This window comes from Orcinus orca, chromosome X, assembly GCF_937001465.1.
Source record: "Orcinus orca chromosome X, mOrcOrc1.1, whole genome shotgun sequence".
NCBI lineage: Eukaryota > Metazoa > Chordata > Mammalia > Artiodactyla > Delphinidae > Orcinus > Orcinus orca.
This window is the reverse complement of record NC_064580.1, coordinates 42,424,010-42,443,424: the sequence shown is the minus strand read 5'-3', so window position 1 is coordinate 42,443,424 and position 19,415 is coordinate 42,424,010. Positions and strand designations below refer to the sequence as shown.

Here is a 19,415-nt window from a genome sequence, read left to right as displayed (position 1 = left end):
TTTACTTTTTCTGAAGTGGGAGAAGATCATAAAGGGTCAAAAGTCATAGGATGAAGATAAGGAAGAACATATTGAGCCTTAGAGGCAGTTCCTAGGGAGTGTAAAGTACAATAACAGGCAAGATGAGTGGTAAAAGGAAGGAAAAAGGCCACTGAAGAATCAGAAAATTAACCTTGGGCAGAAGCTGTCAACTTCTGCGGTCAGCAGTTTCTGGAGGGATTCTAAGAATCCTGTTTAAAGTATTCCAATGGAATGGCCATCCAGTAGTCAGGATGAAGTGATGTATAGCTTTTTTTTTTATTTTCCACATCTTTATTGGAGTATAATTGCTTTACAATGGTGTGTTAGTTTCTGCTGTATAACAAAGTGAATCAGCTATATGTATACATATATCCCCATATTCCCTCCCTCTTGCGTCTCCCTCCCTCCCACCCTCCCTATCCCACCCCTCTAGGTGGTCTGTATATCTTATAAGCTGGGAGACATGAACTTCAGTACCAGTACCTTGGAGTTTTAGTGTTGTGTCGGTTGCTAACAGAACCTGAAAAGGTCTTTTCCACTGAGGCTCAAGGGCAGTTTTTCTCTGATGCCTCTTCAGAAAACCAAGCTTTCAGGTTTGGGATCATGCAGAGGCTGCTTAGGTGGGTGTTTTGAAAAAGCAGCTGTACTTGTTGGTGATAAAGCTGGAGGTATTTTATGAGTTCCCTGCTGTAACTAATGATATCAGCATGTCATAGGGTAGAGTCTAGGATTGGGATTACTTTCCAAATCCATGGGGCAACTCGTTATTAACTCAGAAGGAGGTAACTTGTGGATCCTAGAGGGGACAGATCTTACTGCTATCAAGGATAATGGCAAGACTTTAGGCCATGGACGTTCAAGGGTTTCTGAGAACTTTAAAAATTTTGGTTTTAGAATTCAGTTAGTTCTCTGCACTTCTCCTGAATTTATGGACGATAAGTACAGTGCCATTCTAGGAGATAAGAATAAAGAGTATGTTCAGTGGCCAGTGTTTTGTATCTGTTGCTTACTTAGAAACTGTCCAGATATCCAAAGATTATTTATTAATTAACTTAACCATTTATCTAAGGCCTTAAAATTAGTCAGGATCTGGAAATTTCAAGTTTAGCTAATATGTTAAATCTTTGTGATTTGTAGCAGTTTAAGAATTTCATAAAATTTCATAACTCTTTAAAAAGTTATTATCATTTCATTTAATTGTTCATAAATATATTTTTTCAGGAAGTTATGGAAACAATGGTAACTTACTTAACTCATAAAACCAGTGTAGGAAATTTAGAAAGGTTAAATAATTTAACCCTGGTTTTGTACAAACCAAAATACTGTGCTGACATTATTTTTAAATGGTAAACTAATTTTTAAAAACTCTCAGTCATGGGACTTCCCTGATGGTCCAGTGGTTAAGACTCTGTGCTCTCAGTGCAGGGGGCCCAAGCTCCATCCCTGGTCAGGAAACTAGATCCCACATGCCGCAGCTAGGAGCCCACGTGCTGTAACTAAGACCCGGCTCAGCCAAATAAATAAATAAAGACTAAGTTGTATCAAAAGCTCTTCTTCATCTTGGAATTAAGCTCTTTTCTTCTTTTCTCATAACTAGAATAACAAAGGCTATTATGCAAGTACACTTTTCAGTGTCTACAAAAAGAAACAATTTAATAACATTTTCTTTTTTTTAGACATTTTTGACAGTTTATCTGGACTAGAAAAAAAAGTGTACACATAACAACTGAATGTTTTTTGATCAGTTAATCTTTAAAAGTTTCCTAAGGGGGTAAAACAGAGGGAGAGGGACAAAAATTAAGAGGGACCCAGCTTCAGACAAATATGAAATTACAATTTTTAAAGGGTAATTATGTTGCTTTTTGAAGAAGGAAGAGTGTATTGATACAGAAACCCCATTTTGACAAACACAAGAAATAGAAAGAAAGATAAATAGATATATAGATATTGAGATTACAGCTGGTTTAGACAATAACTCAGGCCACTGACAATTTTACCAATCTAAATAATTTAAAAGCTACCATTCATTAATCCTTGAAGTATAGAAACAAAGCTAATATAGTCTCCTATGTTAAAAAAAATTCTCTTTTAGATAAAAACAATCTCCTCATGACTCATGAGGGTTTCTTCCCTTTTTGTTCTAAGGTACCCCCCCCCTTTTTTTTTTCTGGCCGTGCAGCACAGCTTAGTTTCCAGACCAGGGATTGAACCCGGGCCATGGCAGTGAAAGCTCCGAGTCCTAACCACTGGACCACCAGGGAAATCCCCTGAGGTACTTCTTAAGTGAACAATCTTGTTCATGTCAGAAATTCCCCAGTGTGGCCATGGTAATTTCAAATTGACCTTAGATAAATTATGCCAGGTAGAGAACATGATAGTAGGAAAATATGAAGAAGGCAGGTGTTTAGCATAGAAGGGTTGCAGTTTTAGATTCAGAAGACGCCATGAGAACTTCCATGGGCCGTAAGGATAGTGCTTGTGCAATCTTGTGTCTCTAGAGCATGGCTGAAGCCCAACCATTACCCATCAGAAGCTGAATAAAACCTCCTGTTTGCAGGCTAATGAAACAGAGTTCCTAGGGACACAGAGACATAATTGAAGAAGTCTTTTTAAGGTTTTATTTTAATAGCTTTATTGATGTATAAGAGACATACAATAAACTGACATATACAAAGAGTATAATTTGGTTAGTTTTGACACAGACACATTTGCCTGAAGCCATTACCATCATCAAGATAATGAATATATCCATCACTCTCAAAAGTTTCTTCTGGCCCCTTTATTATCTCTCAGTCCTGCCCCTCTGTGCTCCTAACTCCCAGGCAACCACTGATCCACTGTTACTCTAGATTAGTTTTCATTTTCTAGATTTTTATATACATGGAATTATACAGTACGTTTTCTGTTTTGTCTGGCTCCTTTCACTGAGCATAATTATTTTGAGAATCAAAATATCTATCCTGCTGTGTGTAGTTCATTCCATTTTTTTAAACATCTTTATTGGAGTATAATTGCTTTACAATGGTGTGTTAGTTTCTGCTGTATAGCAAAGTGAATCAGCTATACGTATACATATACCCCCATATCTCCTCCCTCTTGCGTCTCCCTCCCACCCTCCCTATCCCACTCCTCTAGGTGGACATAAAGCACCGAGCTGATCTCCCTGTGCTATGCGGCTGCTTATTACTAAGAGGTATTTCACTGTATGTAAATACCACAACTTGTTTATCCATTTAAGTGTTGTTGGACATTTGAGTTGTTTCTAGTTTCGGCAATCACAAACAAAGCTACTATGAACATTTGTGTACTAATCTTTGCTTTCATTTCTCTCCAGTAAATATTTAGGAGCAGAATGGCTGAATCTTATGGTAGGTGTATGTTTAACTTTGTAAGAAGCTTCCAAACTGTTTTTCAAAGCGGCTGTGCCATTTTACATTCCCACCACACACTTATGAGAGTTCCAGTTCATGTGGTATGGTGAGTCTTTTAAGTTTTAGCCATTCTAATAGAGGTGTAACAGTATCTCACTGTGGTTTTAATTTGCACTTCCCTAATGACTAATGGGGTTGAGCATCTTTTCATGTGAGCATTTGCCATTCATTGTCTTCACCGAAGTGCCTGTTGAGATGGTCTGCTCATTTTTTAATTAGGTTATTTTCTTGTTATTAAGTTGTGAGGATTCTTGACACATTCTGGATACCACTCCTTTATCAGATAAATGATTTTGCAAACCTTTTCTCCCAGTCTGACTTCTTTTTTCATCCTAGCAACAGTGTCTTCTAAAAAGAAGTTTTAATTTTGATGAAGTCCAATATACCAGTATGTTCTTTTAAGGAAAGTGCTTTTGGTGTCATATCTAAGAAGTTTTTACCTAACCAAGATTCTAAAGGTTTTCTTCTTTGTTTTTGTCTAGAAGTTTTATAGTTTTAGATTTAGTTCTTTGACCCATTCTGAAATTAATTTTATATATGGTGTGAGGTATTGATAGGAGATGTTTTACTTTTTACATATGGGTATCCAATTTTTCCAGCATGCTTTTTGGGAAGAGGATTGTTGAAGACACTCCTCTTTTCACTAAATTGCTCTGCACCTTTGTTGAAAATCAGTTGCCCACATATATGAGTCTACTTCTGAATTCATTCTGTTCCACTGAGCTATATGTCTATCTTTACCCCAATACCACATTGTTTTGATTATTGTAGCTTTATAATAAGTCATGAAATCAGGTAGTGTCAGTCCTCTAACTTCATTCTTTTTGTTCTAAGCAGTTTTGCCTATCCTAGGACCCTTGCACTTTCATATGAATTTTAAAATCAGTTTATTAATTCACCCCCCCAAAAAAACCCCAGGTGTGAGTTTGATTGGAATTGCATTGAATCTATAGACCAACTTGGGGATAATTGAAATCTTGATAATATTGAGCCTCCTGATCCATGAACATGGTGTCTTTCTCCATTTATTTAGGTCTCCTATTTTTCTCAGTAATGTTTTATGGACATCATTGTAAAGGTCTTTCACATCTTTTGTCAGATTTATACATAAGAATTTCACATTTTTGGTGCTGTCATAAATGGTATTATTTTTAAAATGTCAACTTCTGATTGTTCCTTACTAGTATATAAATATAATAGGTTTTTGTAAGTTGACCTTTTATCCTGCAGCCTTGCTAGACTTCCTTACTAATTCTGGTAGCTTTTTTTGTCGATTCCGTCTGATTTTCTACATAGATAATCATGTCATCTGAAAATAAACAAATATTTATTCTTTTCTAGTAAGGATGCCTTTAATTTATTTTTCTTGCTTTACTGCACTGACTAGAAATTCCAGTATAGTGTTGAAGAGAAGTAGTGAGTTCAGATACTCTTGTCTTATTCCTGATCTTAGGGGGAAAACATTGTCTTTCACTATTAAGTATGATGTTAGCTGTAGGTTTTTCATAGATGTCCTTTATCAGGTTCAGAAAGTTCCCTTCTATTCTTCATTTGCTAAGCATTATTATCAGGAGTGAATATTGGAGTTTGTCAGATGCTTTTTATGTATCTTTGAGATATAGCAAATTACACTGATTATTTTTTGAATGTTCACTCAAACTTGCATTTCTGGAATAAATCTCACTTGGTCATTGTTATAGACTGAAATGTTTGTGTGCCCCCAAATTCATATGTTGAAGCCCTAGACCACAATGATTTGGTATTTGGAGGTGGGGTCTTTGGGAGATAATTAGGTTTAGATTAGGCCAGGAGGGTGGAAACCTCATGATGGGATTAGTGCCCTTATAAGAGGAAGATTTCTCTCTCTCTCCATGAGTGTAGGCACCAAGGAAAGGCCATGTGAGCACACAGTGAGAAGGCAGTTGTCTACAAGCCAGAAAGTGGGCCCTCACCAGACATGGATCTGACAGCAACTTGATCATAAACTTTCCAGCTTCCAGACTGTGAGAAATAAATTCCTGTTGTTTAAGCCACCCAGTCTATAGTTTTTTGTTATAGCAGCCCAAGTGGACCAAGATAGTCATGATGTATTATCCTTTTCATATACTGTTGGAGTTCAATTCGCTAAAGTTTTAAGAACTTTTTTTTTTTTTTTTTTGCGGTACGTGGGCCTCTCACTGTTGTAGCCTCTCCTGTTGCGGAGCACAGGCTCCGGACACGCAGGCTCAGTGGCCATGGCTCACGGGCCCAGCCGCTCCACGGCATGTGGGATCTTCCCTGACCAGGGCACGAACCCGTGTACCCTGCATCGGCAGGTGGACTCTCAACCACTGCACCACCAGGGAAGCCCCTTAAGAACTTTTTTGCATTTACTTTATTTATTTTTATAAATTTATTTATTTTTGGCTGCGTTGGGTCTTCGTTGCTGTGTGTGGGCTTTCTCTAGTTGCGGCAAGCAGGAGCTACTCTTTGTTGTGGTGCACGGGCTTCTCATTGTGGTGGCTTCTCTTGTTGCGGAGCATGGGCTCTAGGTGCAGGGGCTTCAGTAGTTGTGGCTCGCAGGCTCTAGAGTGCAGGCTCAGTAGTTGTGGCGCACGGGCTTAGTTGCTCCGCGGCCTGTGGGATCTTCCAGGACCAGGGCTTGAACCCGTGTCTCCTACATTGGCAGGCGGATTATTAACCACTGTGCCACCAGGGAAGCCTGCATTTGCTTTAAATAAAGGATATTGACCTGTATTTTTTTTTGGGGGGTGCCGTGCTGCCAACACTGCTTGTGGGATCTTAGATCCCTGACCAGGGATTGAACCCGGGGCCACGGCAGCGAGAGTGCCGAGTCCTAACTACTGGACCACCAGGGAACTCCCAATCTGTAGTTTTCTTATGTCTGTGTCTGGTTTTTATATTAGGTTAATGCTGGCCTCATAGAATGAGTTGAGAACTATTCTCTCCCGTTCAATTTTTTGGGAAGAGTTGTGTAGGATTGATATTATTTGCTCCTTAAATGTTTGTTAGAATTTACCAGCAAGATCCTTTGGGCCTGGAGTTTTCCTCATAAGAAAGTTTTTAACTGCAAATTCAATTTACTTAATAATAAAGGGCTTTTCAAGTTATCTATTTATTTTTGAATGTGCTTTAGTAGTTTGTGTCTTTGAGGGAATGTATCCATTTTGTCTTTGCTGTTGAGTTTACTGGCATAAGGTTGTTCATAATATTCCTTTATTAGTCTTTTAATATCTGTAGAATCTGTAGCAACGTCATTTCTCTCATTTCTAATGTTGATAATTTGCCTTTTTTTTTTCCTGATCAGTTTCACTAGAGGTTTATCACTTCTCAAAGATCCAGCTCTTGGTTTCAATGATTTTCTCTACTGATTTTCCTTCCTAGTTCACTGACTTCAGCTCTGATCTTTATTATTTCCTTTCTTCTACTTTGGATTTCATTTCCTTTTCTTTTTAGAATTTCTTAAGGTGGAAGGTGAGGCCACCGATTTGAGACCCTTCTTTTCTAATATAAGCATTTGGTGCTATAGAATTTCCCCAAGGCACTGCTTTAGCACCATCCCACAAATTGTATTTTTTCTTTTTCATTCAGTTCAAAATACTTTCTATTTCCTTTTTCAGTTCTTCTTGGACTCATGTGTTATTTAGAGGTGTGTTTAGTTTCCAGTAATCACATTTTCCAGAGATGTTTCTGTTATTGATTTCTAATTTTATTCCATTGTGGTCAGGGAATGTTCTTTGTTTTTGAATCCTTTTAAATTTATTAAGACTTGTTTAATGGCCCAGAATATGGTCTAACTTGGTTAATGTTCCATTTGCATTGGAAAAAGATGTATATTTTGCTGCTGTGGGGTGGAGTGGTAAATGTCAATTAAATCTAGGTGGTTGATAGTTTTGTTCAAATCTTCTATATCCTGATTTTCTATGTACTTGTGCTACTAATTAGACATAAACTGTAATTGCAGGTTTGTCTGTTTCTCCTTGAAGTTCTACTAGTTTTTCCTTAGTGTATTTTGAAGTTATGTTATTAGGTGCATAAACATTTAGGGTTTTTATGTCCTCTTGATGAATTTGCCATCATGTGATACTAATATAGCCACTCCAGCTTTCTTTTGGTTAGTGTGAACACGGTATCTTTTTCCATCCTCTTACTTTTAACTTATTTGTGTCTTTATACTTAAAAGTGTGTTTCTTATAGGCAGCATAGAGTTGCATTCTTTAATCCCCAAGCTCTGTTCAATCCCCAAGCTCTGGGATCTTCAAGAACTCTCTAACTCTCCAGGCTACCCATTTCCTTGTAGGAGGCTCTGATAATTAGAGCATCATTCCTCATAATGAGCCCCACCTACCTTCTATCACCTCTCCCCCCGCTCCCCAGAGTTACACTCAGTGAATTATTTCCACTTCCCGAGGACAGTTTTTCAGACAACAGGGACATCCAAACCTATGGCAAGTCCTTAGGCAGTGCCAGATCCAGGCACACTGGATCAAGCAAGCCATGGAAGATTACCCAAGGCTACCTGAGACGTACCAAAGGGTACCTTGGAAAAAGTGGGTGGGAGGGAGGAAATAGAAAACTAATTTGTATAGGGAAGGATTTTATTGATTGAAAAAAACACGTATTTTTCCATTTCCAGAAAGTGTTTCAACTAAGATAGAAAGCACAGGACCAACCTAGAGTGGTCAGCTGCAGCCCAGGTGGGCCCTTTGGGAAGGAGGAATGTGCCCCTGAAAGGATAAGGAACACTTGCTCTATGCCTAGTGTATTGGCTTCCTATTTCTGCTATAACAAATTACCACAAATTTAGTGGCTTAAAACACCACAAATTTGTTCTCTTATAGTTCTGGAAGTCAGAAGTCATGGTGTAGACAGGGATGGGTTCCTTCTGGAGACTTCAGGGGAGAATTCATTTCTTTGCCTTTTTCAGTTTTTAGAGGTCACCTGCATTCCTTGGCTCACGGCCCTTCTTAGCATCACTCCAACCTGTTGCTTCCACTATCACAACTCCTACTGCTACTGATGCTGATCCCCCTGCCTCCCTCTTAAAAGTACCCTTGTGATTATACTGGTTGGGCTCACCTGGATAACCAAGGATAATTTCCGTATCTCAGGTCCTTAACCTTAATCACATCTGCAAAGTCCTTTTTATCATGCAATGTAACATATTCACAGTTTCCAGGGATTAGAATGTGGACATCTTTGGGGGGCCATTATTTAGCCAACTACACTCAGTTACAGGTTAGACTAGCTATGGAGAAGGCAAGTTCACCAGGTCCTAGCTCCATCGCAAGGCCTGTCCAGTCTAGATTTATGTGAATTATCTTGCTCTTTGGATGTGAGCTTCTAAACTGTTTGCCTTTGTGTCAGATGACTAGTCCAATCTTCTGTTCAGGATGGCAAGAATGGAGCAGTACAGAACTCATGAGTAAACCCCCTCTCAGGTTGTTTTCTTCAGGGAGAAGCTGAGCAGAAACTTGCTGTAGTAAGTACAGCTTAATCAGCCCAATTCCATCTTTCTAGTTTGTTTATAACCTGACAATCGGTAAAAATAAAGGAAACTAAGAAGGTGGGGTGGGAGGAGTAGTCAGGGGAAGAGAAATTAATGCTTGGGGTATCCAGGCTGTGAGGTTGGAACGCTCACACCCAAACCCACTTTAACAAGATGAGAAATGATGGATGCTCTGAGAGTTTGTCAAGATGATTAATATATTTAGGGAGCATCAGGTCAAAGAACTCATCAGTGACCGGACAGGGCAGGAAGCACCAATCTGGGGTGTGACCACCCCCATCATCTCAGCTCATTTCAAAGACAACTATCCTCATGGTTTCAGGTCATGCCATCTGTTCCAATCCATGAAGTAAAATAAACTGAATTCACAGAAGCCTCCTTCAACAATGATGAACTGAGTATTACAGAGCTCCATATGTGTAGGAGAGACAGCCTCAGGGTAGGCCTTTGTTTATTAACTTAAAGTTATTTTTAAAAATCAATATGTAATTGCTGCTTTCCATAAAACTTGAAAATAGGTGAATTAAGGTTGTGAAAATCTAATAAACATGTGTTATAAATAAAATACATTTTTTGAAAATATCCCATGAAGGTTATTCAGTGGTGAATAAGGTTTTAATCCTATCATGTATTTTTCCTCCATTCTTAAGGGTCAGCAAGCATGCTGAGGATTGTAAAGTCCTGGAGGGAAAAAGTCCTGGGACTGTGCATCCTCTAGTTTACTCTATGAATTTAAAAGTTTCTTCAACATGAAAACAAAGGTTCACCTCTTATTAGAGATACAGACATTAGAATACACCCAAAGCTTTTGTTGGCTATAACAGAGTGGTATTTGTAGTTTTAGTACTCCAACATTTTACCTAGAAATTTACTGAATCAAAACAGTTATCTATGAAGGAGAGAGAGGAGGTGGTGGTGGAGGGAGAATGCAGGGGAAGAAGGGGAGAAGGAGGAAGAGAAGATGGGGGAGAGAAACAACCTTATCTTTTAACTATCTTCACTAATGATTTACCCAATGACCTTCAGCAAATTTCTCAAACATAATGAAAATGTTTATAAATGCCTTCAAAAATCCCTCCATGACACTACATAACCCCTATAATCTTAATATTCTCACGTGACTCCAAAATAGAATGAATATTGTAAAGAATGTACATTTAAGTGAGGCCTGATCTAAGCCTTCTGAACTTTGTGACTTTAGACAGCCTCCATTCCCCTAGTGATTTATGTTGATCCTAAGGTTCCGTCTTATCGGCCTGATGAAATCATGATTTGCAGGTAGAGTCCAATTTCCGAGTTCTCTTTGTTTCCTGGTATTGACATGAATCACGAATTTGTGCTTCTAAACATTCAATTCCTCCTTCCTTTCCCCTTACCATCTGTTGTGCTTAATGAATAAGATTTTTTTTAAATATAGAAGAAACATATGTAAGCTTTTCTAAAACCCATATGCCAAAATAAAAAATTACCACACCAACAGTAGTTAACAGTTTTCATAATTTAATGAAAAAGTATCAGTAAAAAGGTGACATTTGAAAAAAGACCGAGTTTATCTTTGAAAACTGGACTATATAAGACAAAACGAAAAAAAATTTAACAAAGAAGATTAAGAGGTAATACTTCAAACAACAGCAAAATGTAGCAAATACATTTGGGGGCAATTGAAATGTACACAACTGAAGGCTCCTTCATTTACCTAGGAAAATCCTGTAAAAATATTACAACTATATTTCCCTGACTGAAATTATTTTAGTCAATACTCTCCCAATGGCATTACATATGGAATTTGGCTGAAGCACTTTTTCAATGTTTGCTTTTCTTCCTCACTCAGAATTGAAAGGCATGAAAGGATATAGGCTACTGCACTGGCCTCTAACAGGAGTTTATAACATAGCTCCACTACAATTTTATTACCATGAAGGTATCAAATTAATATCGAACCCAGGAGAATGCAAAGAAAAAGCACAGAAACCTAGTGCATAAATAGGAGAACTACTGTTCCTCATTTGGATAATCCATAGCTTTTTCCATTCAAACAAAGCATAGGACACCTATTACACATGCTATGGCATGTTCACACATGTACACAGGCACAAAAGAAACATTTTGAAGGTGTAGCCAAAGGAGAGGCAAAATACAGAAGTTTTCAGAAAAGGAGGAAGAAATAAAAGCAAAGGAACTCATTAACAAAGCTACAGGCTACAGGAACAAAAGCGGGGGAGAGGAAAACTGCTGAGCTTCCCATATTGACGGAGAGAAGAGGGGCCCCTGCCTTTACTGCAGCTGGGCTGTTTCACCAGGAAGCAACTTAAAATATCTAAAATGGCCTCTTTTGTCTGAAAAGTCTCACTACATGTTCCCAAATTAGAAGAAAGAGAATATTAATTTAAGGCTAAGAAGAAAAGAGAGCAGAGAATTATAGTTGGCTTCACACTTTAAAAACTGTAACATTTTCCTCTTCTTTAAACACGAAGCAGGTATGTTTTATCTCCCACTAATGTAATTATCCTCTTCCTCCCAGAAATTAATAAAGGCTGATAGTTTGGGAACAGAGTATGAGTAACTTCTGAAAAACAGCTCCAGCCCTTTTGTTTGGGAAATTGCCTTGGATTCAAAGTTGGTACAAAGCTAAATTATATCCATGTGTTAAACACATGCTTTCAAATTCTGTTTGACAATAAAAATCTGTTTCAAAATTAAAGCAGGTAAGAATACTTAACCTCTCTGCATTTTACTATATCTTAATTATACCTCAATAAAAATTTTATAAACATTAAAGCAGGTATACAAAAACTGTCAGCCAAACTTATTTAAGTCAAACTTATTTGAAAACAATAACACAAAAACCCTGACCTGATACAAACCCTCCAGAAATGTTCTCACTTTGGGAAAGGCTCTGGGATCCTTCACAAATGCCTAAACTGAGAGGATCAGAGCATTTTCCTTGGAAGTAGTACTTTTGTAAACACTATCCACAAGTTAGCCTTTTACGCTTGTTAGCTGGGTGAAATAGTTACAAGTGCGTCCCCAACAAGCAAGTCTAGGAACAGGCACTGGACACTTATAAGCATTAGGTGTATTGACTTGGTAAGTTAAGATACTGTGAAAGGAACTCAACCTTGTTCAGAGCAAAGGAAGAGAGTAGTGAGTTTGACAGTATCTGAGATATTGGTCCCTGGTCTCTCCCTAAAGAGGGTTTCCAGGTACCAGTGGAAACTTCTTACAGACAGGAGCTCTGGAAGTCACATGCTGTAGCTTCAAAAGATAAGTAGTTTTAGTGTCTGATAATCATGATCTCCTGCAAATCAAGGACAATGCAAGGACTCTTAATACATATGTGTTAATATAATTGGAAAGCTGCCCCAAAGTATTTACTGAGCAAATACTCTGGTCCCAGCTGTTCTCACTAGCCTCTGGCAAAAAAACAAAACAAAACAAACCCCTAAACTTTTGGACAATATGTAATTTCTATGATGTGCTCGTGAAAATTGGACTTGAAACTGGTTCAAAAACTGCAAGCCAATTTACTGTGGAAAAATTTTATCCTTTTCACTACAATTCCTCCTAACATATACTAGAATCCTTTTGGTGTATGGGTTTTCCCCAATATATGAGGCAAAGGCAAAGATGGAGTTTTTCGTGGAATTTCTAATCACCTATGCATTGAACTGTGGGAAAGGGGATATGTCTTGCTTTTACCATGGCAATCCCGTCTGGAGTCATGGGGAGGATTTTCCCTGTCTGAGCTATCTCTCTTTACCCTAACTTTCTCTTTATTCCCATCACTTTCTGCTTCTGAATCACTCAGCTCCAAATCTGGGCAATACCCGTCATTTTCCTGATATGGAGCTCTCCCTGCAGACCGCCTGACAAACTGCCTGCCCCAGAGCTGCTCCTTGGGGTTAGTATTCTTGGTTGGCTTCACATAGCACGGGAGGTCCTCTGTGGTCCTCACCCACCTGTTGGTGGCCTCCTTAAAGGACCTGCTGAAGTGTTCCATGGTAGATTTTCTAAAGCTGCCCTGACTGCCCAAGTGGGAGCTGAGCATGGGCTCCTGGTCACAGAACATCTCACTTGAGCTGTCTTTTTGGGTGGCATCCCCAGACCAGCTGCCCTCCAGGCCATTGGATTTGGCAAACTTGGAGTTAGGCTGACTTTTCCCATTCCCAATGGAAGACTGTCCATGCAGGGCAGCCTGAAGGACCAGAGGCTTTCCCAGAGACTGCCCATGATAGAACTCTGGAGATGGAGTTATCCAAGCAGGACTGGGATCCTTTGCTTCACTCCTAGCATGGCTGAGACTGGCCGGCAAACAGTTATTCTTGCTCTCTAGTGGATACCTTGGGTATGACTTCATTCTCATTTCTAGTGATTCCTGAGCCACCTGCATGCTCCTCATATTGCAAACAGGGGAGCTGCCGTCAGGAGAGAGAGGTCCATGATCAGGCTCTGTGGAGCTGTTTCTGCAGTCTTCTGGGGCTGATTTGGGCATTTTTAACTTTAAGGTAATTCTTGGTGGTGGGTAAAACAATGAATTTTCTAGTGCATTTGTCAAAGGAAGTCCTAAGATGAAAAAGAAAGATTCATTTTAAATGACAGAGTACATTTTCATGCAAATGGACATAACAAGAAAGTGGGGGCAGCAATACTCCTAATCAGACAAAGCATACTTTAAAACAAAGGCTGTAACAAAGACAAAGAAGGGTGTTATATAATGATAAAGGGAGCAATACAAGAGGAGGGTATTACATTCATTAACACATATGTACCCAATACAGGAGCAACTAACTATATAAAGCAAATACTAAAAGATATAAAGAGACAAATTGACAATAATACAATAATAGTAGGAGACTTTAACCCTACTTACATTAATGGACAGATCACCCAGGTAGAAAGTCAATAGGCAACAGTGGTCTTAAATGACACAATAGACCAGTTGGACTTAATAGATATCTATAGGGTATTACATCCAAAACCAGCAGAATACATATTCTTTTCAAGTGCACATGGGATGTTCTCCAGGATAGATCACATGCTAAGCCACAAAACAAGTCTTAACAAATTTAAGAGGAGAGAAATTATATCAAACATTTTTTCCAACCACAATGGTATGAAACGAGAAATCAATTATAGAAAGAAAAAAGTGAAAATAAACACGTAGAGACTAAACAACATGCTACTAAAAAAACCAATGGGTCAATGATGAAATCAAAGAGATCAGAAAATACCTTGAGACAAATGAAAATGCAAACACAACTTTCCAAAAATCCATGGGATGCAACAAAAGCAGCTCTAAGAGGGAAGTTTAGAGTGATACAGGCCTTCCTCAAGAAACAAGAAAAAAATCTCAAGTAAACATCCTAACCTACCACATGAAGGTATTAGAAAAAGAACAAACAAAGCCCAAAGTCAGCAGAAGGAAGGGAATAAAGATCAGAGAAGAAATAAATAAAATAGAGATTTAAAAAACCCAATAGAAAAGATCAATGAAACCAAGAGATGTTTTTTTGAAAAGATAAAATTAATAAACATTTAGCCAGGCTCACCAAGAAGAAAAGAGAAAGGACCCAAATAAACAAAATAGGAAAGGAAAGAGAAGAAATAACAACAGATACTACAGAGATACAAAAAAAATCATAAGAGAATACTATGAATGGTTACATGCCAACAAATTGGACAACCTAGAAGAAATGGACAAATTTCAAGAAACACACAACCTGCCAAGATTGAATTGAGAAGAAACAGACAATTTGAACAGACTGATCACTAGTAGTGAAATTGAATTTATAATTTAAACAAACTCCCAGCAAACAAAAGTCTTGGACCAGACGGCTTCACAGGGGAATTCTACCAAACATATAAAGAAGAACTGAGACCTATCTTTCTCAAACTAGTCCAAATAATCGAAGAGGATGGAACATTCCCAAATTCATTCTGCGAGGCCACCACTACCCTGATACCAAAACCAAAGACACTACAGAAAAAGAAAATTACATGCCAATACCTTTGATGAATACAGATGCAAAAATCCTCAACAAAATATTAGCAAACTGAATCCAACCACATATAAAAAGGATCATACACCACGATAAAGTTGGATTTATTCCAGGGACATAAGGATGGCTCAACATTTGCAAATCAATCAATGTGATACATCATATTAACAAAAGGAAGGATAGAAAGCACATGATCATCTCAATAGATGCAGAAAAAGCATTTGACAAAATTCAACATCCATTCATGATAAAAACTCTCATCAAAGTTGGTACAGAGGGAACATAGCTCAACATAATGAAGACCATTTATGCTAAACCCACAGCCAACATCATACTCAATGGTGAAAAGCTGAAAGCCTTTCCTCTAATTTCAGGAACAAGACAAGGATGCCCAATCTCACCACTTCTATTTATCATAGTACTGGAAGTCCTAGCCACAGCAATCAGACAAGAAAAAGAAATAAAAAGCATCCAAATTAGAATGGAAGAGAAAACTGTCACTATTTGCAGATGACATAATTCTTTATATAGAAAACCCTAAAGTCTTCACCCAAAAACTATTAGAATTAAAAAATCCAGCAAAGAGATGCAACAGGGAAGACATATGGGAACATATGTTTATGTATGACTGATTCACTTTGTTATAAAGCAGAAACTAACACACCATTGTAAAGCAATTATACCCCAATAAAGATGTTAAAAAAAAAAAAAAAAAAAAATCCAGCAAAGCTGCAGGATACAAGATTAATATACACAAATCTGTTGCATTTCTATACACTAATAATGAACTATTATTTCTCAGAAAGTAAAAAAAAATCCCAACGGGCAGCATTTGTTCCCTAAGGGTCCATACTGAACACTCATAGCTCCCATCTCTATCAGGGCCTGCCACCTGTTGCTGCCACAAGCAGTTATGGGGCTGGGTCCCACTAATCAGAAGCCACATGGTCTAGGGGCCAATTTCCTTGGCACCATGGAGGCTCTTCCTGCTGTCCTTTGGTTCTTCTTGTCTTGTCCATCATGGTGCTCTTGTGGCTGAGCAGCCCTGCTGTCTCCTGCTACACCATTTTGCTGTGACCTGTGATACTCACAACTGACCACGAGCCTTTGATACCTACCTGACACCTTATTTCTGGGTGCCTCTCTTGCTCTATAGCTGGCCCTTGGCAGAAGCTGGCTTCTGCACACCCTGCCCAGTGACCCCTGGTTGCCCAGGCTCTGCCACTGACCTCTGTGTTAAATGAGGCACAGGGAGGTTACAAATGTCTCTGAATACGACTGTCATTATTCCAGCCAAGCTCCCATGCTTAGAGCACTGTAATTATGCTCACTTGTTTCTCTCACCAAGTAGGCAGAATTCTCTGAAGGAATTCTGTCTTGCTGACTGCTCTGTCTTATAGCTCAGCTCTTAGTCCATAGGAGGTGCTCAAAAAATATCAGTGAATAAATGAAGAGACAAGAGCCCAGATCTCCTAACTTCTGGCTAAGGATCTGTTATAACAGACAGATTAAGTTAAGTAACCCTGGAATTAAATGTTTTCTGGAAACTAGGATTAGATCCTATCCTACTGACTTCTTTTTTTTTTTATCCTACTGACTTCTAAATGAATTCAATGAGTTTAGAATAATTTCACAGCTCCAACTAATAGCCTCAAATATCTGTCTGGGACCTAGGTTATCTGTCCTAGGCCTGCCACTCCATCAACCCCACCCCGGGATTTCTTGCCTCATGAGTCAACAGTGAAATGGGCCATGTTATATCAGGGCTGGACTAGAAGAAATGAATTTAAAAGATTTTTAAGTTAAACAATTGATATAAAATTTATACAGGTTACCTGCAGCAATTTCCTGGTTAGCAAGCTGGACTTGCAAACTGAAGATCTGTTCCTGTATTTTGGTTTGTGACAGCTTCAGCTTCTCTCGCCTGGTTATCATGTAGCACAGGTTTCGGACCTGAAAGCCCAACCCCCAGCAAATAAGAGATTTTTGTCATGTTACACAAACCTGACATTTGAAATTGTTTAGCTAAAATTAAGACAACTGAAGTCAGGTGGGGTTGGGGGGTGGTGGGCAGGTGAGGAGAGAAGACAGACCCTAAAAGCTGTATAACGAGAGCCACTCCACAGGAAGTCACATAGCATGGTCAGTCGTGGGATCATGGTTCCTGTATCAATCAGTAGCACAAGCAAAATGCTCCAAAGCCACCTTCTGAAGTCTACTCTCCCTGTGGTATCATGGGGTTGATATTTATCTGCATAGCCAGGCTGGGAAAACTGAATGATGACTTAACATTTTAGCTTTCCCTTTAGATCCCTGAGTAAATGGTGGCAATGCTGGATCCAGTAAAGTTTTCTAATGAGTGCTGGATCAGCAGGATAAAGGTCTGCTGGGAAGACTGGAAGTGGCGTTTTTGCTCACACTTTCAGCTCAGCCAAGTCTCCACAGCCACAAGGGTGAAATCCTCACCCTCTCATGCTCCTTCACCTGGACAAATTACTCAACCTTTCTGTTGCCCCAGTTTATTCATCTGTAAATAGGGATAATAATTGTACCTTCTTCATAGGCATGTTAGGATTATATGAGTTAATATTTATAAAATGCTTAGAACAGTGGTGCCACATAGTAAGTGCTATATATGTGTGAGTTAAATTTTAAAAAGTGAACCAAATCTATTAGTTCCCCTCCAAATTCTGGTAGCAGAGAAAAAAACAAGCCACCTCTATAATTATACTTGATTATAAGATTCTCTAGGGTAAACACAGGGCCTAACTTATCTTTGAACCCCTACAGTACCTAATTTAGTAGATACCTGATTATATATATATATATATATACACATATATATATATATATATGTATATATATAGCTAAATTGAATTATCTGGCACAGAGGCTCTCAACCAGGGGCAATTTTGACCCCCAGAGGGCATTTGGTAATTTGGGAACATTTTTGGTTCTCACAACTGGGCATGTGGCGGTTTGCTACTAGCATCCAGTGAGTAGAGCCAGGGATGCTGCTAAACATCTTACAGTGTTCCCCACAACAAAGGACAGTCCCCTACAACAAAGAACTATCCAGCCCCAAATGTCAATAGTGCCGAGTTTAAGAAACTCTGATCTGGTGCTTTCCTAAATAAAATTCATTCTTTCTTCAGCCTGTAGTCTCATAAGTGTGTCAGTAAAATATAGCTGAGCCAATTTAGGTTCCACAGTGAATAAAAAGTAAACCAAATGAAAATTTATTTCAAATTTAAGGTTCATAGAGCATCTAAGTGAGGAAGCTTCCATTCTCTGATGTGTCTACCAGAATTTTAACTAAGCCCAATGTTTGGGGCCACGATGAAATCAGAAGATAAGCAAGGACACAGAAGCTTACACTATAAATGTAAATGAGCTGTGTTCTTTTAAAAACTGGAAGTGGGGCCTCCATTTCTATGCAGACCAAGATCTACACACTAGTCACAGTTGGTCACCTTACCCTCTCTAGGTCTTGCCGTAGGTGCATAAACATTCTCATGCGAGTGTGAATACTCTCCTCTTTTGGCTGCACCAGACCATTTTCTTCATCCTCTTTGGGAGGAAATAATGGCTTATTGAAGTTACTTTTCCGCTTTAGTTTCCAGTAGTTATAGATAAAGTCCACAGCTAGCGTGGGCAGCCCCAGCTCTGCGGCCACATCTTCCACACGGACCAGGGAATAGAACTCCTCCTCCAGCTCCCGGAGCTTCTGTGCCCGCACGCTGGTCTTCTCGCTTTTGGTCTGGCCCTGCTCTGAAGCCCTGTGTAGAGGGTACTCGGCCTCCCCGAGCTTCTGCCTGTTTTGGCTGTGCTTGAGGCAGTATGACTTGAACTTTACTTCATCCCCGTCATCTAGGATGGTCTTCATTTCTAGGCTGTGCTCGAAGGCACAGGTGACGTGGAAGGCAGTGATGCAGCTTTTCACTGAGCACTGTGGGAAGAAAAGATGTGTTAAGGCAGCAGGGCTGTGGGGGGAAAGGGGAAGCCCTATACGCCTGGGCCTAAACTGAGAGCTCATAGGAAGCAAAGAAAAGACAGGGAGAAAGTTGGTCTTAAACTGACCATGATGGACACTTTACAAGTAACCCAGGAAATCTGCTCTTATAGAAAACAGTAAAAACAGAGGCAAAAAAATGTTTTTTTCAAACTCTCCTTTAAATTTTAGCTCAAGCATTAAGTTTTTCCGAGAATTCTTCTTTGGCCCCTGTAAAGTCATGCTGTACTTTTTCTGTGACCCCAATATCACTTTATTATATGCTTCTACAATGGTCCTTTTCACACTGTACCTATAGCATAATAAATGTAAAATCCCTGGCCATGGCTCTTAACGACAGAAGCTGTGTCATTCATCTTTGCATTACCATCAACTATTGAACAAGGAAGTACTCAAGAAATGCTTCTGAACAATCGAAAGAAAAACAAAATCAATATTATTGC

The 19,415-nt window shown here is 39.0% G+C and overlaps 1 protein-coding gene and 1 non-coding gene across 8 annotated transcripts in view; both read right to left on the bottom strand.

Moving 5' to 3' along the window:
- Positions 1–6,237: 6,237 nt before the first annotated feature.
- On the bottom strand, positions 6,238–6,310 carry TRNAE-CUC (transfer RNA glutamic acid (anticodon CUC)). The gene has a single exon. It is a non-coding gene; the product is annotated as a tRNA-Glu (tRNA).
- A 4,134-nt stretch (positions 6,311–10,444) lies between these two features.
- Positions 10,445–19,415, bottom strand: part of JADE3 (jade family PHD finger 3) — a 153,315-nt gene continuing 144,344 nt past the window's right edge. For all 7 annotated transcript variants that reach the window (XM_033409700.2, XM_033409699.2, XM_049704819.1 and 4 more), the window contains 3 exons: positions 18,439–18,909; positions 16,796–16,913; positions 10,445–13,524 (listed from right to left, as the gene is read on the bottom strand). In XM_033409700.2, coding sequence (XP_033265591.1) covers positions 12,614–13,524; positions 16,796–16,913; positions 18,439–18,909 — 1,500 coding nt within the window. In that variant the 3' untranslated portion in view covers positions 10,445–12,613. The remainder of the gene's footprint in view (positions 13,525–16,795; positions 16,914–18,438; positions 18,910–19,415) is intronic.